The 24,348-nt window shown below is 49.5% G+C and overlaps 1 protein-coding gene across 1 annotated transcript; it reads left to right on the forward strand.

Moving 5' to 3' along the window:
* Positions 1-228: 228 nt before the first annotated feature.
* On the forward strand, positions 229-24,169 carry XG (Xg glycoprotein (Xg blood group)). Its single transcript, XM_079726954.1, has 8 exons — positions 229-447; positions 9,813-9,854; positions 11,844-11,867; positions 12,984-13,046; positions 15,796-15,858; positions 18,192-18,227; positions 20,452-20,568; positions 23,421-24,169. The coding sequence occupies exons 1-8, from the start codon at positions 387-389 to the stop codon at positions 23,435-23,437; spliced, it is 423 nt and encodes a 140-aa protein (XP_079583080.1). The 5' UTR covers positions 229-386; the 3' UTR covers positions 23,438-24,169.
* The last annotated feature ends 179 nt before the right edge of the window (positions 24,170-24,348 follow it).

Genomic DNA, 24,348 nt, shown 5'->3' on the forward strand with positions numbered 1-24,348 from the left:
CTCCCATGTCCGCGGGAAGCAGACCTGCCAGGCAGGTGTGCCAGCTACCCAAAGCCCAGGACACCCATTGGTGCGGGGCAGCCACCTGTTTGCCCAGCATCCTGAGGCTGGTTGGCAGCGTAGCGCAGGGAGGCGGGCTCCCCAGGACGCCTTTCAGCGTGCAGTCACACGCCTCACGGGCTCCGGGCTGTGCAGTTTGGGACGGAACGCCCAGCCCTTCGGATGCTGGCAGAGGCACTCAAGTTTGGTTCATCCTTTCTGCTTGGAGACATTGCCTGTTTCCCTTGCAAACTGAGAAGCAGAAGTCAGCACATCCGTCCAGCAAGGGTGGGGTGGCCAGATAGCCCAGCGTGCACACTGAAGGCTCACCTGAACAGAAGCCGAGGATGCAGCCCTGGTGGGGCCTCTTCTACCTCACGTTCCTGTGTTTTCTGATGCACATCCGAGGTAAGGGAGGGTTTCTTCTGGGGAGAGCTGTGTGGGTGTGCATTTCTATCTGGCTGCTTTAAAAAAAAAAAAAAAAAAACTGCCCCAAACCACTTCCACTCAGGAAATGGCTCTAACGTGCCAGATTGTAGAAAAACAAAAAACAGAAAACAATAGCCCAAGTATGATGGCTTTGAGGGGAGAAAAAGGGGCCGGGTACCAACTCGGGGTCTGGGAATTGGATCCAGAAGTGTGGGATGTGGAGTCACAGCTCTTAGAAGCGAACTGTTTTTGGTGTCTGCTTTTGATCTCTGTGTGTCACACATGGAAAAAAGTGACCCGTGTTCCTGGGGCGTGTTGGGAGTTTTCAATTCCTTGTTTTCGATTTAAAATATCAGTGCTGCGTTTCTGTATGGGGACAATGGAACGGAGACACAGCTTGGTTTTGTGGGACCGATCACCCAAGATTGGGTTTGCTGGAAGCGCAGCCTCCGTTCAGGTGTTTAGACGTTTCTCATCAATGTCACCCCTCCTGTTGGCAAATTAAAAGCATCTGAATTGTTTACGCCCCAAACTCCAATACAGGCTCTTCTGGTGATGCCAGGATTTTGGTTTGTCAGAGAGCAGAGGTGGGGAGGGACCTAGTTTGGGAACTATAATTTACCCATGACATGTAGGATTTAATAGCAATTAAATAAGCTCCTTTGGTCCTTTGAATTTTAGGAGAGGGAGGCCCAGGCGGGATTTAAGAGTGAGAAGTGTTGTAGGTTAGGAATTTAAAGGATTTCGTTTGGATGGCATTCTTGTGGCATTTCCTGTTTACCCTGTTTGAGGATGGTTGTTTAGGGGCAGATGTGGTTTTGTGAGACATCCTGGCACCCAGAGCCCAGGATCTTCCCCGAAACCCTTCCAGGATTCCTTGCTGTCTGCACATCTTGCCCCCCGGCACGTGGGTCACGCAGAAACGCAGTCCAGGCGCTTCTGTTTGCAGGGAGATGTTAGTCCGTGAACTGACACCAGGGCTGAAGGAAGAGCAAAAGGGCAGAGCTCTGACTCTACACAGACCCGCCCAGAAACCAAGACAGCAAAACCTGCCTGAGCATTTATTCCTGCTGCTGTGCACACAGTAGGAACTGTGGGTTTACCTGCGGGCTCAGGCAACTCAGCCTCCTACCAGGCACGGTCGGTTTGCTCCTTTGGGGATCATGGGATGTCAGATTCCTTCAGCTCCTCATGTGAAGTTGGTCCAACTGGCATCTCCTTGGAATGTTTTGGGGCTTCACCCATGGGGGTCAAGGTTCAAGGCCACCTTCTCTCCTGCCTGTGGGAAGAAGCAGACAGGGGTTCTTCTATGACTCCCCCCATAACTGAGGCTGTGATACCCCTGGAGGGTGAGGACCTCCTGGACCTTGGGGGTTCAGTCAACTGGAGGGTGAAAAGAGGATCTCCATCCCCTGAAACTGAGGATGATTCCTGTTTGCATCATGGGCTTCTAAAGTGGGGTCCCCAGACCAGTGGCACCAACATCCCCTGGGAGGTAGTGAGATATGATGTTTTAGAGTCACCCAGACCTGCTGACCTAGACTCTGCCTGTAGCCAGATTCCGGGCTGATTTGAATGCCCTTGAGGGTCTGAGAGGCGCTGCGACAGAAGCTCTGAGGCTGAGGGGACAGCTGTGGTGTGGACCGGCGCGCCGTGAGTGGCCTGTCTTCAAACGGCTGTGCTGAAGACCCTCTCCTTTTCACCCCCCGGGAGACTGCCTCTGTTCCATCCCACTCCCCCAGGCTGTCGGAAGGTGCCTCCGCGATGGTTGAGAATCTCCTGTGGGTTTGAGTCTGTTACAGGATGACCTGTGTCCCCCGCAAATTCATATGTTCAAGTCCTATCCCCCAGGACCTCAGAATGGGACTGTGCTTGGAGATGGGGGTCTTTAAAAAGGTGATGAAGGGAAAATGAGGGGGAGGGGCTTAAGTGCTACAAACTATTACGTATAAAATAAGTTCCAAGGAATTCTCAGGAGGTCCAGTGGTTAGGACTCAACTCTCTCACTGCCGAGGGCCCGGGTTCCATCCATGACCAGAGAACTAAGATCCCACAAGCCACGCAGCCAAAAAAAACAAAAAACAAAAAATCCCAACTCCTAAAATAAGTCAAAGGATATATTGTACAGCCCAGGGAGTATAGTCACTACTTTATAATAACTATAAAAGGGGTATAACCTTTAAACGCTGTGAATCTCTATGTTGTACACCTGAAATGTATGTAATATTGTACATTAGCTATACTTCAATTTGAAAAAGAAGACTTAAGCAAATTAAAAAATTTGTAAAATAAAATGAGGTCACTAGGGTGGGTCCTGATCCCATAAGATGGGTGTCCTTATAAAAAGAGGAGATGAGGGACACACAGAGGGACGACCCTGTGAGGACACAAGGAGGAGACGGCCGTCTACACACCCAGGAGAGAGGCCTCAGGAGGGACCAGCCTTGCCCACACCTGGGATCTCAGATTCCAGCCTCCAGGATGGGGAGACATAAATGTCAGTTGTTTAATCTGCCCAGTTGGTGGTATTCTGTTATGGGACCCCCCAAAAAAAGATAAAAGTTCTTATCCTGCAAAGGGAGGTCCCTGGACCTGCAACCTCAGTACCTTTAGGAGCTGGTAAGAAATGTCACCTCCCAAAGCAAACTAGACCTGACATAGTAGTGTCTGTGTGTCACCCGTGTCCCAAGGGATCCCTGTGCACATGTCACTCTGGGAAGGCTGGTTTAGGACACGCCATCCGACGCCGCTTCCTCAGATGGCCTGCAGCGTTTTCCCCAAGTCTCCATTTCATGACGCATGTCTTGTCTTTTTGGGCAGATAATCATTCCTTACTGCTTTGTGACCAAATACCTCTCCTCCTGGGGACTCTGTGCACTGGTACAGAGGGCTTCCGTCTGCAATGTGCTAGAAGGGCCCTTTGGGACGTCAGGAACCCAGACAACTGGTAGACATTTTGGGGCGAAACTGGGCTGCTATCAGGGGCTGAGGTCATGGAGGAGCTGTGTGGGGTGTCAGTCACCAAGTAGCTGGATATTCACGTCGAGCTGTGCAGGGTGAGAACCCAGCTCTCTTTAAGAATATTTGCTGTCCTGCAGGAAACCGAAATGTCAGGAGAAACTAGAGACTGGAATGGACTTGGTGACACAGCTGTTCCAGGAGCAGGAGGTGGAAACCTGCCGATGATGCACCAAGATCCACCGGGAACAATTCCCCACTTGGACGCATCCCTTCCTTTTCTCCCTTGTAAATCTGAACCGCTAACCTAGGCAGATGCTTTCTTTTCTCTACTCCATGAATCTCAGCATCCTGGGAAAGAGCCGCTGTAATATGCTTTCTGTACATATTTTTTTAAAAAATTGAAGTATGGTACTTTTATTTTATTTTATTTACTTACGTATGTATATTTATTTATTTATTTTTGGCTGCATTGGGTCTTAGATGTGGCACACGGGATCTTTGCGGTGGCGCCCGGGCTTCCCTCTAGTTCGCGGGCTTGTCTCTAGTTGTGGCCTGCAGGTTCCAGAGCGCGTGGGCTCCATAGTTTGCGGCATGCAGGCTCTAGTTGAGGCGTGCGGGCTCAGTAGTTGCAGCGCACGGGCTTAGCTGCCTCGCCGCATCGGGATCTTAGTTCCCAGACCGGGGATCAAACCCGCGTCCCCTGCATTGGAAGGCGGATTCTTTACCACTGGACCACCAGGGAAGTCCCCTGAAGTATAGTATTTTTAAAGACAGTTGAGCCAGAGTCAAAAGGGGCACCTTAAATTTGCCTGAAGGAAGTCAGGATTTGTTCCCTGGGAGTCCTGCTTCAGCTGGGTGAAATCTCTCAAGGACAAGAGAGTCCTACAGACTATGGCATGCAAAGTGGCTTAATCTGTGACCGCTGATTCCCGGAAGGACTGGCTTAAATTAACCCGCGCTTCAGATGAAGCCTGTAAATTCCTATGGAAAGCAATTGTCTTGAAGCGCAGCCCTTCCCGAAGGGACACAGATACAAGGACACTGGCTGGAATAATAAAATCTAAGATGCTGCCTGCCTGTGAGGGGTGGCATTCTTATCCCCTGATGGACCCACTCAAAGGTAATTAAATTCAGCACCTATAAATTCTGCTGCTAACGGCTGTAAATGGTGCCAGGGCTTTAGATAGTAATCAGTTTTCCCCCCTCTTCTCAGAGCTAGCCTGGGGCTGGTTTTCTCCTTCAGAGGGAATCATTCAGGGGTTAGTTAGTGGGAACTTGGACGTGTGCCTCTATCGTCGTGGTCACTGCCGTGGAGGCGTGGTGGGTTTTTTCTAGTGCGTGGTGTCATCCTCGGCACCGTGTCTTGATTATTCCAACAGCTCTGCCCTTTGCAAAAATGCCCTTTGTCCTGTAGGCTTGTGGGTCTGAGAATTTCAGGGAAGCGAACTCTGATACAAAGCACCTTAGAATCTTGTTGGGGTAGAATTTGACTGGGGAGGGAGGGGATTGGTTACTAGAGATAACGAAAGAATTCCTGCAAGTGCCACTCAGGTGGTTTCGTCTCAAAATCCGTCCTAAACAGCTTTTTTTTTGGAGGGTAGGGGGTCTTGGGTATGATGCTAAGACCTCCCACCCAGCAGCATGAGTCATTTTAGACCCCCATCTCCAGGATGTCAGCAATGGGTGACCAGCATTATGATCCCAGAACCCACGCGGCTGCTTTCCCCTCGGTGTTTACAGATCCCAGAACATGTGGGACTGATTAGAAACCGCCGAGCCAGCTAAACTAAGCAGATCAGAAACACGTCTTATGTTCCCAGCCCCGTCTTAGGCTCTGAGTGGAAAAAACAAAAAGCTAGTGGAAGTAATTGCCCTGGGGAGCTGCATCCCCCCTGCCCCCCAGCTCCACCGAGAGGGAGCCTCTGAATCAGCATCGTCCACCTGAGTGATGCGCCTGGCAGGGCTGCCCCCAGTGGGGCTACGATTTGAAAGCACATGGGGAGGGTCTTGGCTGCAGCCCCTCTGGAGAGCAGAGGGCGTCCGATGCACGCCAGCCTGGCCTGCGGGACTGGATCGTCACCAAGCCGAGGGTAAGGGAGCGCCTCATACTGGGTGCGGTCCGCCGGCTTTGTGCGTGAGTCACGCTCACGGGCCTCCCTGTAGCGCCACAACTAGGGACAGCTGCCCCTAAAACCTCTCCTCGTCAGAAGCATCTCCAAACGGAAGGAGGCTGCTGGAAAGAGAAGGGGACACAGAATGGGGTTAGGGCAGGGTGGAGGGACGTGGCTGTTCTCAAAGCCCCAGAGGGCGCTCCCTGGCTTCCGGCTGCAAGCAGGCCAGCTGGCAAGGCTACCACATCCCCAGAGACGACCCAGGGCCCTTTTGGAAAACAGCCAGCTCCCGCCCAGCCCGTTGGGTGTGCAAGGGATTTGGGAGAGGCCTGGAGGAGACAGATAACAGAGGCATGGATCATCTCAGAACAGGGAGTGAGTGGCCTGACACTCAGGTTGGAGGACATGGTTTAGGGGCTTCTTTATGGGATGCCTGGGACGAGCCTGGTGAGAGTCCTTTGTAAACTGTCAACAGGCGATTAGAATGCAAATTCCAGAGCTGTCCTTGTAGCTGAGGGCACTGTGGGCCCTGCGCCGGTATCTGTCCTTTCAAACGGGGAGGGAGGGTCAGCCACAGCCCCACTGGCAGCCCTGGAAGGAATGTATCTTCAGAATCCCCAAGGCTGACGCTGATTCCTGTCCCTCAGCCCCTGGACAATGACCCAGAGCAGAGAGTGGCCAGCTTGTTCCCCAGAAGAGGACCTGGCAGAAGCTGGCGGGACACAGACCCTGGCCAAAGAGAGGGGCGATGAGGACAGATGCGGGACCTCCCTGTGTCAGGGACGGCTCTCCGGGGTTTGGCCTCTAAACGCACCGAGCCCCGGCCTCCAGTCCGGACCGTGAGGCTGCCGCTGGGTTCGCTCTGACCTCAGCTCTTCTGCTGTCCAGTGCCTGGGCCGGTCCTAGCTCCGGAAACCCCTGCCTGGGGGTGTCCACGCACTAGGGTCCCAGTTCCCTTGACTAGCAGCCCCAGAAGCTGCCCCCATGGCATGCCAGCCGGGCCAGGCCAAGGGCTTCCCTGACCCCAGGCTGGACGGGTCAAAACGACCTCCAGGCAGATTCAGGGAGTCTAGGACGCCCAGGGTCTAGGAAAACGGTGTCCCCCCGCTTCCCGCCAGCCCCCTTCCAGGCACAGGGGCTGGGACTGGGGCTCCTGGAGGGTCTGGGTGCAAAACCTGACATTGCCCTTAAGCTCCTGGAAACTCAGGCCCCTTGGCTGGGACAAGGGCATGGTCGTAACGCTGACGTCCCCTCGTGGGCAGAAAGAGGGATGCTCGGGTGACCTGCAGATGCTTGCAGTGGGACTTGGTACATAGTAGGTGCTCATAGACAGCTAAGCATCCTAATAGGTCCCCAGCGACGTTTTCGAGGCAGGTCTGGTGCAGGGCAGCAGGGGGCACAGGGTGGTGCCTCCAGGCCTGTCTGCACGTGGCAGCCGTCAGAGCCGAGGCCCTGGAGAGCAAAGCGACGGGCGGTGAGCATTCCGACAGCCTGCCGGCAGAGCGACAAAGCGGGGAACAGGTCATGGGGGCCTGAGAGCAGTGTCTTTGCCTGAGGAAACCCTGCCCTGTGCAGATTTAGGATTTCACACTGAGATGCTTGAGCACGTGGATGGACCTTGAACACAGGATGCTCGGTGAGAGAAGCCAGGCCCAGAAGGGCACACCGTGTGTGAGTCCATTGTTAGGAAACGTCCAGAACAGGCCAGTCCACAGAGGCAGAGGGTGGGTCTGGGGTGTCAGGGGCTGGGCAGGGGGGATAGGGAGTGAGTCTTAATGCAGACGGGGTCTCTTTTGGGGGATGAACGTGTTCTGGAACCAGAGAGAAGTGGTGGTTGCATAGCATTCATTATAAACATACCAAATGTCGCTGGATTGCGTGCTCTAAACGGGTGAATTGTATAATCTGTGGATTCTGTCTCAACAAAGCTCTTTGAAAAAGCTCTTTTTTATCAGCCAAAGATGAGATACAAATTGGTCAGGAGCTCAGAGGTTTTCTGATCGGGCTTCTTTAGTTTTAGAGGCGGCGAAGGTGGTGGGTGGGATGTGTGTGGGAAGAAGCCCTTAAACTGGCAGGAGAGGAACCCTCAGCTCGTTAAAAAGGTTTTGTGGGGTTTTTTTGAGATAAAATTCACACGCATAAGAGTCACCCTGTGAACTCTTCGAAGGTGAATAGTGCAGACATTTCTGTTTAGCACATTCACAATTTTGTGCAGCCATCACCACCATCGAATGCCAGAGTGCTCTTATCACCCCCGTAAGGAGCCCCGTACCCGTGAGCAGTCGGTGCCGGTCCCCCGACTCACTTGTTATCCACCCGAGCTTCTCCGAGTTGAGCTTGTAAGAAAGCTGAAATCCAGCCTCCGCTTCTCTCCAGACCCTAGACTTCCTCATAGTATTTTTAGCAAGTCTGAAGCTCGCACGCCAACAAAATTTCTGAGCCCCTGCGCACTGGGAGGGAGCCGGGGTTGAAATGTTTGTGAAATGCTTGCAGGGGTGTCACGGAGAGGCAAGGGCAGCGTGTTTCTGGGCCTCAGTCCAAGATGCATTCTGCTTAGCCATAAAGGAAAATATCCACAGTTCCAACCACAGAGCCGCCACTGTACCGCATCTCCCAAAGGCATCCCCTGAGCTGTAAACCGGGGTCAGAGTGTTTCCCGGTGCGTAAACCACTATCTTCCACACGGCTCACATGTCACCTCCTCCAGGCAGACCTCCAGGTCGGCTCACACAAGACGTGAAATTGCCCCCGCTGCCTTGTGGTCCCCACTGCACCCTGTCCCCACCTTTAGGGATATTCACGGGTCTCTCTCCCCTAAAGAACCAGGAAGCAGGGCTAGTGTCATTAAGGTCCCGTCCCCATTGGGTAACAGTGTGCCTGGATCAGAGTTGCAGTTCATAAATGTTTGCAGAATGCACGGGTTCTTTGGCTTTCCAAGATGTCTATGTGTTTTGCTCGAGGCAGCTGAGATCCTAGGAGCATCTCCCTCCTCTTTAAGATGGGGATACCAGGGACTTCCCTGGTGGTGCAGTGGTTAAGAATCTGCCTGCCAATGCAGGGGACACGGGTTCGAGCCCTGGTCTGGGAAGATCCCACATGCCACAGAGCAAATAAGCCCGTGCGCCACAACTACTGAGCCTGCGCTTCAGAGCCTGTGAGCCACAACTACTGAGCCCACGTGCCACAACTACTGAGCCCGCGTGCCTAGAGCCCGTGCTCTGCAACAAGAGAAGCCACCGCAATGAGAAGCCCGCGCACCGCAATGAAGAGTAGCCCCCGCTCGCTGCAGCTAGAGAAAAGTCCGCACGCAACAACAAAGACCCAATGCAGCCAAAAAAACATTTAAAAAAATTTTTTAATTAAAACAAAAAACATGGGGATGCCATTTGCAGCAACATGGATGGACCTAGAGATGATCATACTAAGTGAAATAAGTCAGACAGAGAACGACAAATACCATATGGTATCACTTATACGTGGAATGTAAAAAAATAATACAAATGAACTTATTTACACAACAGAAACAGACTCACAGACATAGCAAACAAACTTATGGTTACCAACGGGGAAGCCGGGGGGAGAATAAATTAGGAGTTTGGGATGAGCAGATGTCAACTATTGTATATAAAATAGATAATTAGCAAGGACCTACTGTACAGCACAGGGAACTGCATTCAATATCTTGTAATACACTATAAGGGGAAAGAACCTGAAGAAAAAACTATATGTATAACTGAATCACTTTTGCGTACAGCAGAAACTAACACAACATTGTAGCTTAAATACACTTCAGTATTGGCTTCCCTGGTGGCGCAGTGGTTGAGAGTCCGCCTGCCGATGCAGGGGACGCGGGTTCGTGTCCCGGTCCGGGAAGATCCCGCATGCTGCGGAGCGGCTGGACCCGTGAGCCATGGCCGCTGAGCCTGCACGTCCGGAGCCTGTGCTCCGTGACGGGAGAGGCCACAACAGTGAGAGGCCCGCGTACCGCAAAAAAAAATAGACGGGGGTGCCGTCATCTTCCTTCGGAGGTGTCTTTGGTGAGAGGCACAGCCTGCCAGGAAAGCTGAGATGTTGGTTTGACAAACACACCACAGGGGAGGTGGAGAGAGAAGGGGGGACTTTGGTCTTCCGCTGACCTCACAGTGGGTGGTGGGCTTGACCTTTGCACCAGGGGGGATGTCTGGGCAGATAGGGCCAAGGGGGTGGAGACAGGTGTCGGGGGCCCTGACGGTCCCATCGCGGTGTGACCTAGCGTCCTATGTCTCCCCACAGGTCAAGGTGACTTTGATTTGGCCGATGCTCTCGAGGACCCTGGTAAGTGCCCGTCTTTCTCTCGGAGATGCTGTGCTTCGCAGCCTGTGTCAGCTCTGTGGTGCCTCGGGGTTGGGGTGGCGGGGATTCCGAATTCCCGGGAGATGGACCTTCACATCCGGCCTTAGCTGTGGGGTTTGGTCTTATGTCTTGGTAGGTCTGGGCTCCCCAAGCCAGGGGTCCGTGCATACGCTGGAGGGTTTTCCTTCTCTTAAATGTGGTTCACCTCTACTCACGGGGCATCTACGACTTGGAAGACCCCCCTACACCCCACCTGTGTGTGGCCACTACCCTTGAGGTCAGCTTCACCTTCTTGCCAGCTGGAAAGCTGACTGTACATCTCCTGGGCCCGGGAGGAAGGTCTGGATTAAGGCCCACAGTCAAGCTGGGTGGCAGGAGTGTTCAGACCTGGGGCGCTTGGGGAAAGGTTGTGACCTGCAGGCACAGTGGGAAGAAAGATCGGTGCTTGTCTACTCAGAAAAATCAGCTTCTTCTGTCATCAGGACAACCCCAGGTCACTCATCGCACATCAATTACGGTGGATTTTCCGAGAAGTAAAGAAGGGACGTGATCACCAGACCCACTCAACTTAAAAAAGGATGACAACCAGGGCTTCCCTGGTGGCGCAGTGGTTGAGAGTCCGCCTGCTGATGCAGGGGACACCGGTTCGTGCCCCGGTCTGGGAAGATCCCACATGCCACGGAGTGGCTGGGCCCGTGAGCCATGGCTGCTGAGCCTGCGCTCCGCAACGGGAGAGGCCACAGCAGTAAGAGGCCCGCATACCGCAAAAAAAAAAAAAAAAAAAAAAGAAGCTTGAGAACCAGGGGACAGGGTGACCTCCAATACCAACCTGTCACCACTTCTCCACAATTTCCTAGAGATTATGAGCCAGGGGTCGACACTTAGTACTTCTGTTCTCTCAAAGGAGCTGCTTTTTAAAATGAAAATACACCTTAGGAATAATAAAATTTTAACAATCTTTCTTCTCTAGAGAATGGCATTTTGAAAGATATTCATTATCTAAGTTTTTACATTTCTGATATGTTGGAAGTTTTACTATGTATTATTTTGTAATCAGAAAAATTGCAGACATGTAAGAAATAGAAAGGACAAAATAATGGATGAAGAAAAAAAGAAAAAGGATGACAACCAGTGATGCAAGACCTGCTGCCTCCCCAATTTTCCCCACTAACTGAGGCTTTTGCTAGTGGTAACCGTGACAGAGCAGATATGAGATTATTGTCAGAGCACCCGACAAACCTAATGATGCAGGTCAAGGCTGACACACTGCTTCCCCTATCAGACTGCAATGGTGAAGGGCTCAGTCCTCCCCAGAGTGGACGGGCTGCGAGGTCAGGGTTATAGGAGGGCCAGTGGTTGCAGCCACACTGCGGGGCATTGGGAGGTACCCCCCCACATTCAGCCTGGGTGGTTGGCACAGGGTCTGGGATGGATAAAGAAGGAACCACTGCGTTTACACACCCCCGGCAACAACAGGCATTCCGCAAACTTTTGCCACGTGCAAGAAAGTGAGAGAAGCATTGTCCTGGAATCGGGGGAAGCTTCTCTCCAGATCTGCCTCTGCTCTGCAGGCATGTAGTCACCTTGCACGTTTGTGTGGCACCAGCTCTGCACACCCCTGCCCTGGATGCTCTTTGCTCAGTCGGTCACCCTGCTGGCGTCCGAAATCTCGCTACCTCACCTCCTGCAAGGCTCAGATGAAACTTACTTCCTAAGGAGCTGAGCTGACCACCTCAGGAAAGCTTTGCTCCCCCAGAGGGACCTCTGCACAGCTCCCATGGAGACTGGGGGGCATGGGTTTTAAGGATGCTTTTGTCCCCGCCCCCAATACAGAGTGGAATTTGTGTTCATATCATGTCTGTGTTAGTGCCTTGAAATTCTCATTGTTTATTAGGGCATTAATGATTCTTCCTTTGAGCTGCACATAAATCCTCGATGCGTATTGAATGTATGTTCTCTCTTTGTCCTTAGAGCCCACCAAGAAGTCAAGTTCAGGTGAGTGACTACCTGGCTGCACAGAAATGAGTCTGTGCCCCGGAGATGAGGTTTTTTAAGGTGTTTCCAGGGATGTGGAGTGTGTGAAAGAGAGGCAGATGTTTAAAGCAAAGCCTAGTCCTTGGGGAACTGGAAATCAAAATCACAGTGAGACATCATTCCTACTAGGACTGCTAGAATCAAACTATGGGCGATACCAAGTGGTGTAGGTGAGGGTGTGGAGACATTGGAGCCTTCGTGCGTTGCTGGTGGGGCTAGAAAATGGTGCAGCCTCAGCGGAAAACAGTCTGGCAGCTGCTCAGAAATCTACGTAGAGAATTTCCCTGTGATGCAACAGTTCTACACCTGGGTATAGACCCAAATGAACTGAAAACAAGGATTTCAACAGAAACACGCGCACTTAGGTTGATCGTGTATAATTCCTACATTAGTCCAGGAGAGAAAAATTAAGAATAAAGTTGATGAAAAGAATAATAAAGTTGATTGAATGAAGAATAAACTTGATTAACTAAACAGAGAAAAATGAAGAATAAGCTTGATTAAATGAAGAATAAAATAAACTTGATTGAATGAAGAATAAAGTAAACTTGATTAACTAAGTAGAGGTCCAGAAATTTTAAAAAAGAAAAGAAAAGAAAAAAGATAAAATAGTAGGAATAATGTAACATTAATTACTGTAGATGTAAAATGATTTAATGACTATGTTAAAAGACAGGGCTTAACATCAGTTATATGCTATTAAACAAAGTGAAAGTAAATGTTTGGGTAAAGATTTGGAGGCAGATACTAACCAGAGGAAAATGGCATCATGTAGCAATGTCAGACAAAATAATCTTCAAGGAATAAACAGTTATTTGGTTTTGTTTTTTTTTTTGCGTACAATGTAAAGGCTAAACAGTTAGTTTTGTAACTGTGTGTATGCAGTTTTTTCTTTAAGTTCTGTGTTCTGAGGTTTTACTGCTAGCGGCTAAGTGATTTTTAGCGGCTCGATGGTGATCTGTAAGTCTGTGAGCAGCAACTGTGAATAAAATATAAGATCTAGATCTTATTTTATAGGCTGCTACTGATGGAAGGACATTCTTCTCTTCTAAACATGCAGTGTTGTCTTCCCCACAGATATCTACCCAAAGCTGACGCCTCCCTACCAGCCACAGCCTGGAAATCCGGACAACAGTGGAAGTAAGAATGTTCATTCATTTCAAAACAAGTTTGATGAAAGGTGCCACTTTTTGTTTTTTTTTTTAACTATGAGTTTTCATCTGGCTGCTTCTGAAGTAAGAACCAACTCAGCTTTTGCGGGGGCGGGGAGAGCAGTTTGCATTATTTTCTTTCCACGTTGCTCAGACACTTGGAGAATACTGAGCATTTTGGGACGTTGTGCATTATTGTGCTGGAATTTTAATCAGGCTGGAGGACGAGTCTTTTTCTAGCTGTTTCCGTGGTTCCTAATAACTTGCCATGCACTGTGCGTTTTAGGTCATTTATCTTCAGTTTCTCCTTTGTTTTAAAAACTTGGCAGACACTGTGCCTATAGATCACTGAACAAAAAGGGGGGGCCAGGAGGGGGTAATATTAGCCAATAGCCCATAAAATCCTCAGCAATTCAAAAACCCTAAAGACCTAAAAGCTGACCAGGCAGAGGTGACCATTGACACTGGCCAAGTTGACAGCTTGCGGAAGCTTCCTGGAAGCTTGGTGTGGCCTTGAGATGGGTGGAAATTCATCTCCTCTGCGGTGGTGACGGCCACGGTGAGGGAGATGTCACAAAAAGTAAGACGTAAGGTTCTACGAAGCTGTTACCTAATTGCAAAGCAACCCAGGCCACTAACTGCGTTAGTTAATGGACGCTTACGTCACTACTTTGTCATGCTTGATACCGAAACTTGGTCTCTGTACACCGGTGCCAAATTGAATCTCAGAGACAGAGTTTCAGGTGAAGTAGAAAAGAATAGCTTCGTTGCTTTGCCCGGCAAAGGGGGACACAGCGGGCTCCTGCCCTCAAAACTGTGTCCCTACCTGGGGTGGGATTCGGTGAGGAGTTTTATAGCAATGGTTCAAAGGGTGGGGCTGCTGAGAAGGACCAGGAGGCCTGCACTCCTTCAATGTAGACATCACCTGGGCTCAGGTGGTCTCCTGATGGGCTTCTGTGCTTCTCAGAGGTTATCAAACTGTGGCCTTCTCTTTGGAATGAAGAATGCTTTATCAAGTAGTTAACACCGTCCGTTTGTTGGGGGTTTCAATATCTGCCAAACAGTATTGTCATGTGTATCTCTTGAGGGGAAACCAGAACCCTTCCCCAAGGCTGCACTTTTGTTTCCTAACGGCTCCTCCCTTGTCTCTGCATCCCCTCTCTTCCCTGATTAGCATCTGTCTGAACCTGCCCGTTGGAACTCAGGGAAGGTCATGGGGGCTAAAGGAAGCCTACTTCCTGTAATCAAGAAACGGGGGACACAGAAAGGCTTTTGTGCCCAGGAGCTCCACAGGGCCCTGCTCGGTTTCATCCCCCTTTTTTTTTTTTTTTTTCCCCTCCAATTTTAACATCCCAGCTCCATGGATTCCTTTCTTGTAAAAATTCTTCCCAACCTTTTCAACAAACTATTGTCCGATGGAGCACTGTTATTCTACAAGGTGCCAATGGAAATACCTCCTGGGGAGTGTTTCTTGCTACAGTCTATTTGGGGATCTTGGGTTAAACATATTCCCATGGGCTTCCCTCCTACGTACGGGGTCCAGAGAGTGTTTGATGCTGGCCATCCTGTAAGATGAGTCACCAGGACCAGGGTGACTCATCCACCCCAGGGCAGGGCGTGGGTAGCAAGCCTCACGCTTGGGAGGGGTCCCTCTGTGACTCAGGGTTCCAGGAGCTGACACCTTCCAAATTAGAGGAAGGTTGCTTTCTGGCCTTTGTTTTCAAGCTCTGCTAAAACCCAGTGGGGAGATGCCTTTAAAATGGTGCCCCCAAATCTTGAATTTATATTTGATATGAGTGATACGGCTTTTGGTATCAGCCTGACCGTCCCTTAGAAGCTAGTTCTGCTGATGGTTTATTGTTTATTGGGGAACACGTCTTGATTAAGAGGCTTTGGAACACTGATCAGACTCAGTGAGTATGCTTTCTGCCTAACGCATTTGGAATGATTCATAATGAAATGATAAAACATGTAAAAACAGGGACGTAGGAAACTCAACTCACACAGCAAACGAAGAGGGGAAAGAACTTGATTAGAACTTAAGTATGGAAACAGCGATACAGGAGTAGAATCTCTCCTTAAATTTCATGCTTGCCCCCGGCTCACCCAGTTCCTGTACGTGTCTCTTGATAAGAAAGGTGAGTCATTGAAGGTAGTGGTGAGCAGTCCCTTGAATACAGGGCGTTCTGGAACATTCTGCTGTGCAAGAAAGGCCCTGCAGGTGGAATAGGAGACCCTGGCAGAGACAGTGTTTTGTGCCAAGGCTCTGGGGCAGGAAGCTTGGGCTAATTTTGAAGGACAGATTAAGGGCATTTGTGACAAAAGTTAAGATTAACTCCAGTGAGGGAATGTACACACGCACAGCAGCAAGGGTAACACGTCATCAAAAATGTGAGATGCTTTTGTCCTAATATTGATGACGGGCTTTTGCAAACAACCTGATGTTTGAGATAACTCTAAACATTGGAACATTCACAGGGCAGCGTCTGCCAGATTCATTTCAGGAATCTGTGACCTTCTTGCTTTCAGAACCAAAGGAGGAGGTTCTGGGCACTGAGATCAACATGGTTTTTAAAGATTTGGAGATTCTGAGTACCAGAGGTTCTGTGAAAGCGATAAACAGCAAATATAAATAAGCCGGAATGTCATGTTGTATTTCGGCCTTTTGTATTGTGTGAATGGTTCACTGCGGGAAGATGTCATTCTTCTCCTAACATCACCTTGGTGTTGTCCAACAGATATCTATCCAAGGCCAAAGCCACTGCCACGTCCCCAGCCTGGCAGCTCTGACAACGTTGCGGGTGAGTCCAGAGTATTGAGACGCCTTCCGGAAGCATTGGGAGGGTTGCAACGGACCATCTTGGAACTCTGTCCTCGGGCGGTGAAATACGAGTTGGCGTTTGAACTATGCAGCGGTTCTTTAATAAGGAGTCCACCTGCTCTTAGCAATCCCTCTGTTGATGGAGGAGGCATTTTGTTTTGTTTTGTTTTGTGCTGAAAGAATGCAATGCGCCCCAAAGACATCTCACGTCACTATGGAGGAAGGGGATGCTCTTTGTCCTTGGTTGCTCTGTTTTGGGTGTTCCGTTGAGTTTTACTTCCCTTCTCAAGAGCCGTGTGGGGCCATGTTGCCTGTTCTTATAAGGACACCAGTCCTATGGGATCAGGACTCCCCTAATGACCCCATTTTACTTTAATCATCTCCTTAAAGACCCCATGTCCAAATCCAGCCCCATCCTGAGGTGTTTGGGACCAGGACGTCAACATATTAATTTTATGGGGACACAATTCAGCCCATCACAGCTTGTGTCCACTTGGAAGAGGCCTTTATTAAATGACCTCTCAATATTTAAATCGTACCCACATAAACTATTTCGCTTCAAAATGAACCACCTTCGCACCAAGCATTTTGCTTTCATCTCAGATCTGTCTTTAAAAATTGCACTCCAGGGACTTCCCTGGCGGTCCAGTGGTTAGGATTCCGCGCTCCCAGTGCAGGGGGCACAGGTTCAATCCCTGGTCAGGGAACTAAGATTCCGCAAGCGGTCAAAAAAGAAAATGCTGTCCGGACACAAGAAGGTGTAGAGAAATCTCCTTTATTCCTTACTAGCTGAGATGGCTGTTTGTTGTCTGTGTTTCTGTGGGAGACGCTTCCCTGGTCTCGGGGGCTGGGGTTTTCCCTGGTTGCCCTGGGAAGCGGGTTCGGACCTGCTGTTAGCAGACCTGCTGGATTTGCAGGGTGAGCCCAGAGCTGTCTCTGTGTGCTCAGGGGATGCCCTGGGGTGACCTTGTCCCTTCCACTGTCTTGGGGAGAAGCAGGTGGGGTCTTTGCGGGATGTCACAGCCTCTACTTCAGGATCTTGGCTTTCTCGTCGGCACTTCCTTTGGAGATGTCGCCGGGATTTCCTTCCTCTTCACATGGCCTTTCTGTCCTGCAGGGGGAGGACGCTACAGACCCAGCGACCATGGGAGTAATTATGGTAAAGGAGTTCTTCCTTTAAAGCTGCATGAGGAGAAATTCTCCTTCTGAAGAACTAAACCCCATGTGGGCGCCGCTGGGCAGCGTGTCCTATGGGTCCTGCATGGAAGCTCCCTGACCACCTGGGTTGCTAATATGTGTCCTCACCGGTCACCAAACCTGAGGAGGGCTTTGCCTGGGCTGCACATTGAAATCCTTTCAAGAATTGGAGGCCTGCTTACACGTGTTACTGTGCTTGCACGTGTGTGTATGCACATGTGTGCACCTGTGCATGCATGCATGTGCATGTGCACGTGGCTGGGCGCACACATGGATGCCTGTGTTTATACATGTGGATATATGTTCACATGTGCACATCTGCGCCTGTGTGTTGTGTCCATGCATGCATGCGTATGCATTTGAAATACACGTGCATGTGTGTGCACTATGTGCATGTATTTAAGGGTGGCTGTGTGCATGTGTATATATGAGTGTGGCTCTTGTGTGTTCACATGTACACATGTGGATGTGTACCACGCACATTTGTGTGGCGACATGCATATATGTGTCTGTGCCCATGTCCACATGGGCACAATGCATGTGATGCCTGCGTGCATGGCTGCATGTGTGTATGTGTGTGTTTGGTGCCTATGTGTGTATGGGTGTGTGTGTGCGCACATATATACACATGGACACGTGCTTGTGTGTCACACGTGTGTGCATCCGTGAGTATGTGTGCTTGTGTGTCGCACATGTGCGCATCCATGAGTATGTGTGCTTGTGTGTCACATATGTGTGCATCCGTGAGTGTGTGCCCTTGTGTGTCGCACGTGTGTGCATCCGTGAGTATGTGTGCTTGTGTGTGGCATGTGTATATTTGGGGGGTGTGCTGCATGTGTGTGCACATACGTGTGGTATTCCCCGAGCCATGAGGTGAGAGCCACGCCCCCTCCACCTCCATTGGTCCCGCTCCCCGCTTAGCTGTAATGCCTGCATCTCCCCTTCCTAGCTCTCTCTGTCCCCACCTGCCCGCTGGGAGGTCAGCTCCGTGAGAGCAGGGGTTTGGTCTGCTCTGCTCGTGGCCACGTCCCTATCATCTTCATGGCACTGGCAGCAGAAGGCAGCCCGACCAGCTCTTCCGAATAAATGAATGACCGTGTCCTTGTCCCCTTCCAGGTGGAGATGGCCATTCCTCGTACGGCAACCCACAAGGTAACACACAGGGACAGGGCACCCCACGTTTCCCAGGAGTGAGCTCTCCACATCACTGTGGGATGAAGTGGGGTACACGTGTAATTATTTCAACCTGAGGGTGTTCAGGGAGCACCTCCTGTTCCCATGCTCGTCTGGAAGCTCCTGAACACACATGTCTGTCCTTCAGGGTGGGGTCCATCCTGTGGGGGTCAGAGAAGGAGGGCGAGGACTGTCCTCAGGCTGGAAGATGCCTCGGAGCCCTGAGAGCCCGGCTGGGGTTCGTGGACCTGCCGCTGGGCCACCAATGGTGTCCCTTTCATTGACCACTACTGACCGGTAGCCAAAATGGAGAGGAGAAGGGAAGTCATGGCATTCAGCCAAGGAGAACGCCCAGAGGGCACTGCCAGCCCCATCACAGGTCCAGCAGTGGAGGCTGGAGTCTGGATGGTGGGCTTTTGTTGTGTGTCACTGGGCGGATGGGGTCCAGCCTCTTGGTGATCTGGCATTTAGGTGGAGGGTGACAGTGAATCTGCCCAGCTGACCCCAAGGCTTTGGGAAGAAGAAAGGTATTGAGGTGTCTTTCCAACCTTAAGACCCTGTCCCCATGCAGAGTCTCAGTACTGCTCTTTTCTGGGTGTATGGGCATTCTGGGGAAGTCCATGGGTGCTTTTCTTCTCGTGGGCAGGACGTGGGGCAGCAGGGGTGCATCTCAGGGCAAGAATCCAGGTCTGACACATGGTTTGATGGGGTCCACGGCAGGACAGAGGGACTCATCCTAGACTGGGGCAGAATGGAGGTGGGTAAGGATGCTCCTTGAGGGGACCATCTCCAAGGATGGGTGAGAGGCAGCCAGGACAGGAGAGGTAGGTGCTGTGCTAGGTCGCGCTGGGTACACCTCCGGGAACAAGAGTAGTTTATGGGGCCAGGGTGTGGAGTGTGATGGGCGGGGGCGACACTGGTGACTGGCCAGGCGACCCCATGGGCACGTCTGCACTTTATACATGCTTCACGGGAAAAAGCCTGCCCCTGTTTATACCTATGTGATGCATGGATCAGAGGGCCAGTGACGGTCAGGGAGATCAGTGTGAAGACCCACTTAGTTCTCAGACTAAAGAGGATGTTGTAGAGACAGTGGACATGGGGATAAGAGGTCAGCCTGGAGGACCATTTTGTAGTCACCATTGATATCACGTGGTTGATTTGTATGGGATGGCAGAGAGGAAAGAGGTGTATCAGTTAGCAGTGCTATGTAACAAAAGAGCCCCAAACATAGTGGTTTTAAACAACCACCATTGATTATGATTATGTGAATCGCAACTGGGCTAAAACCAGCCCACATCCGTCCAAGAGGCCAGGCCAGGCTGGGCCACAAGGCAGCCAGACATGGTACCAGAGAATAAAGAGAAGCATGACCAGGATAAGAAGCATCACAGCTTCATGTCTGCCGGTGCTATTGGCTGAAGACCCAATTCTGAGGATGATGACCTGGACACCCTCCCACCTCCCATGCCACCAAGCCACATGGTAGAGGATGTGGATGGGGGGTTGTGAGACCTGGAGAGTGGGGTCCAGCAGGGGACAGGGTGAGACAGCAGCACAAGGGAGGGATAGATCCCTGGGCACCACGGTAACGCTCTTCCAAGCATCATGGGAGTCACATCCACGGCGTGGCCACTCATCCGTCACCTACGACACACCGGGCACTTGCCTGGACCTGATGTAGGACATGGGTGGTTATTTTAGATGGAAGCAACGATTTGTTCTTCTGGGGAAGTGTTGATTTTTGTCACATCAAGGTTCCATACCTTGGATTTTGTGCAGGAAAACCTAAGCTTCCCTTAAAGCATTGATGTTTGCTATATGGTTGTGTTCAGAGCCCCAGCATGATTTGAGGATCGGGCTACCAGGCACTTTTTGGTTAAAAAATTTTTTTTGCATGAGTGAACATTCTATGTCCCCAAAGCTACAGATTCATCCAAATTCACAAATACATGAAAAAACATATCAAGCCTACCTTCTGTGCAAAAGTGTTGGATGCCCCAGTCCGATAAGACTGGTTGGTAAACTCCCCTCAGGTGAAAGCAGAATCACTTCCTCGGGCTTCTTATGTGAATTCCATCATCTTCCCGTGAATAGGACGGTGGGGAGGGCCAGGGGTGTGATTGCAGAGTTATTTACAATCAGCGGTGTTCTGGCTGGCTGTGTTTTTCACAGACTATCTTGCTTTTCTGGATTCCCGCAGGCAACAGGATAGCAAAAATCATGTCTCCTATCGTGTGCGGGGTGCTGGTGACCCTGCTGGGGGCACTGGCCAGCTATTTCCAGTACAACAGGAGGAGGAATTGTTGCAAGACAAATGGCAAGTTTCCCTCCCAATTTTATCTTCCCTAACTGTAAAGCCTGATAAATACATGAATAAATGTAACAAAACAGAAGCAGACTCACAGATACAGAGAACAAACTAGCGGTTCCCAGTGGGGAGAGGTAAGCGGGAAGCAGGGAGGAGCAAGATGGGGCAAAGAGATTAAGAGGAACAAACTTCTGTGTATAAAATAGATAAGCAACAAGGATATGTTGTACAGCACAGGGAATAGAGCCAATATTTTATAATAACTTTAATGGAATACAATCTATAAAAATGTTGAATCGCTATGTTGCATGCATGAAACTGATATAATATTGTACATCGACTATATTTCACTTAAAAAATTATTTTAATAAAATAACAGCCAGGCTTCCCTGGTGGCGCAGTGATTGAGAGTCCGCCTGCTGATGCAGGGGACACAGGTTCATGCCCCGGTCCGGGAGGATCCCACATGCCTCAGAGCGGCCTGGCCCGTGAGCCATGGCCGCTGAGCCTGCGCGTCCGGAGCCTGTGCTCCGCAACGGGAGAGGCCGCGACAGTGAGAGGCCCGCGTACCGCAAAATAAATAAATAAACAAACAAACAAATAAATAAATAAAATAACAGCCAAAACAACTTACGTCCAATAGATACACTGGCACATCTTCACACGAATCATATGTATCTAGGAAATTTGTTCTTAAAATGAAAAATGTTTCATTTTATTTAGAATTTATTACTTTTCAAAAAGTCCTTAAAGTAGTTTTTTTTTTTTAATATAGGCCTTTAGAGCTGATTTGAAACCACACCTAAATGATGGCTTTTAAGATCTCTTCTTGTTATACATTTTTTTAAATTGAAGTATATTTGCTGTACAATATTATATGTTACAGGTGTACAATATAGTGTTTCACAAGTTTTAAGAGTTATACTCCATTTACAGGTATTACGGAATATTGGCTATATTATGTTATAAAATTCTTTGACAAATATATGTTAGTTAATTTATTTAACTTATGATGAAAGGCTAAATCCTCTTGAATACAATCTATCAAAAAAGTTCATGCAAAGTACATACTTTGATTTCGTGAGTAAAAGGTTTTCTGTCTGCTTTTGTTTAATAAGGCAATGTGTTTAAAAATATTGCAGATAGAGTTGAAAGCAGTCACCCGCAATGCATCTGTGTGAGCTGTGTTCAAGTGTCACACTCAATAAATGATAGCATATTTTGAATTAAAAAATACTTTCGGGGGTCCTTCGCTGGTAATGTTATTTCTGATAAAGTCCAATGTAGACCCCCTTGCATAATGAAGGGCTTTTAAAGCTGGGACTTTATTACGGACACACGGGGGACCTGAGAAATGCTTTCGAAAAGATGCTTACACTTTTATTAATTTTTTAAGGTTTTCTCATCTTAAGATTTGGTTTTACTGCCACAGACCCTACATAAGTAACTTGCTTTTGTTTTCAGTGAACTTTCAATCACAAGGGAGTCAGGAAAGATATTTGGGTGGAATCTGCAGTTTTTGGACCCTTCTCCCCAAAGAAAACCACAGAAGGACTAAATGGCAAACCTTTGTGTCGAAAGGTGCACAGACCCCAGGGAAATGGGTTGGGGCCAGGGCTGGGGGCGTGCTGGGACTTTCTGCTTCACCTTTGGGTCCAGGCTTCCGGGTTTGAAGAATAACACGCCCAAGGACGGGTGGGTAGCCGTCCTTGGGAGCAGACATCCTGTCTGCTGATCCATGAATGCCCTAAAGACATCGCTAAAGGGAAGATGGGGGTGGGTGGAGAGGGCGATGCTTTATTGCAGAAACAACAGCTCAGATGTTAACTCGGGGTCTCCCAAGGTTTGGTCCTGAGACCAGCCATGTCTGAATCTGTCTGTGTTTTGCCAGGGGGCCTCCACCTCCAGGAAGGAAGCTATAAAACAGAAGCCTATTCCAGGAGTACTTTTTTAAGGATTTGGCCAAAATCCTCAAAATCCCAAAACCTGCCCTTGGCCTCCCTCTGCTGGTGGGTGGAGGGTACTGAGCAACCCCCTGGCCGGGGCGAGCCTTGGTGTACATAACCCCGGACCCTGAAAGTCTGGGGGGCGGGGGACAAACAGTTTATGAAGAACAACGTTACTTTCTGGGCACCATGCCTTATCATTACAGAGACACTGTGCATTAATCTCGCTTGCATCTTTGGTCAAACTCTGTAAGCACTTGTGACCCCGGGAGCTCAGGGCTGAAAGTGGGCAAGGAAAGTGAGGCATCATCTCAGGCACAAATGTAAGGGGGTGGGGGGAGCCCCAACAAGCGAAGTCACCAAGATAAATACTATTTTAGTGCCATATTTTAAAAAAAATAACAAACTGGCAAACTACAGCCTGCAGGCTTGCTGCCTGTTTATGTCAATAAAGTTTTACTGCAGCCAGAGGCAAGTGAGGCATCATATACAAATGCAAGACTGGATCCCACGTCTATTTCACATTTTGATACTATGCTCACGGTGGGCTTTTCTGGGCATTCATTACGATTTTTTAAAAAAGACACTGCATTCAAGTATTACGACATATCCTGAGTTTTCTGGCGCCTGCTACAACTTGGTGTCCACTCACCTCCCCCTATTTGAATTTCTGAAGCAGAGGCAGTTTTTGGTTTTCTTTTGGATCATGCCTTTCCCGTTTATCTGAGGCGGAAGCCCATTTTGATTAAAGCAGTGTCCTGTCTTGAAGCTCCCTCCTGCCTTTTTTGGGACTACATAAAATACACGTCAAATAGAAAGCAGTAAAAAAGATACCAGTGCTTTAAGATCAATCCGTAGAGGTTTTTTTTCTTTTTTTCCTGGCTATGACATCTTGTATCCAATCTTTCCTTACAGAACCAGAAAACATCTGAGGCCCTCAAAATCCACCCTTTGCTTTGAGAAAAGCTCCACCCAGACAAGAACGGCCTTCATCACTGCTGTGCAAAGTTCCTTTCCTTCTTGGCTTAAGCAGCTGCCCTGAAGGATTTTCTCTCCTGTTTGCAGTAGACGTGCTCCCTAACCAAGAATTCCTAATTCCTCAGACACATTGATCATGATAAGGTAGACAGCTGGACCTTGGGTTGTAAAAAGATTGCTTGATCTGTTGGTTCCATCGTGAAGCTGGACAGAGACTCCAGCTCTGGAATGAACTCCAAAACTACCTCCTGGTGTGACCTCAGGCCATCGACATGGTCACAGAGCACAGGGGCAGCAGAATGGCACCGGGGTCTTGGGCGGAAATGCCATCGGCTTCTAAAAGATGGAGACAGACTGCTGTTTGGGTTTCCAACAGGCTGGGGTAGGAAGCTTGATTGATGCTGTATGTTCCTTAGTTATGTCAGGAATCCAGACCCGTTCATCACCGCCCGTGAATCGGGAATGAGTGATTTCCGACCCTAACGGCAGAATTTGAACATTATTTCAGCTCACAAAAGTATTGTCACCTGCACAGGATGAGGCTGCATTGGGGAAATTTAAGTGCAAAATCGCTGATGTGGAATCCGTCTTGGGGAAGAGATCATGGGGTGCTTTTTTCCTGTGAAATAGTACAGTTTCTACATTTTTTTGGAGAACGTGGGGTAGAAATAGAGATTTGCAGATGATGAGGCTTTTCGTATTATTTTTGGTCTTTGATCCTCTGTGGGTACCAGTTCTTAAGGCGATGGCAGTGCTTTCCTTGGTTTATACTTTTCTGTTTACTGGACTAGATAATCTTCTATCCTCAAATATCTAAAACGTATACTAGCTGTTTGCTTCTATTTTAGTAATACTTTAGGGGAGA

The sequence above is a fragment of the Hyperoodon ampullatus genome, assembly GCF_949752795.1.
Source record: "Hyperoodon ampullatus genome assembly, chromosome: X".
Lineage (NCBI taxonomy): Eukaryota > Metazoa > Chordata > Mammalia > Artiodactyla > Ziphiidae > Hyperoodon > Hyperoodon ampullatus.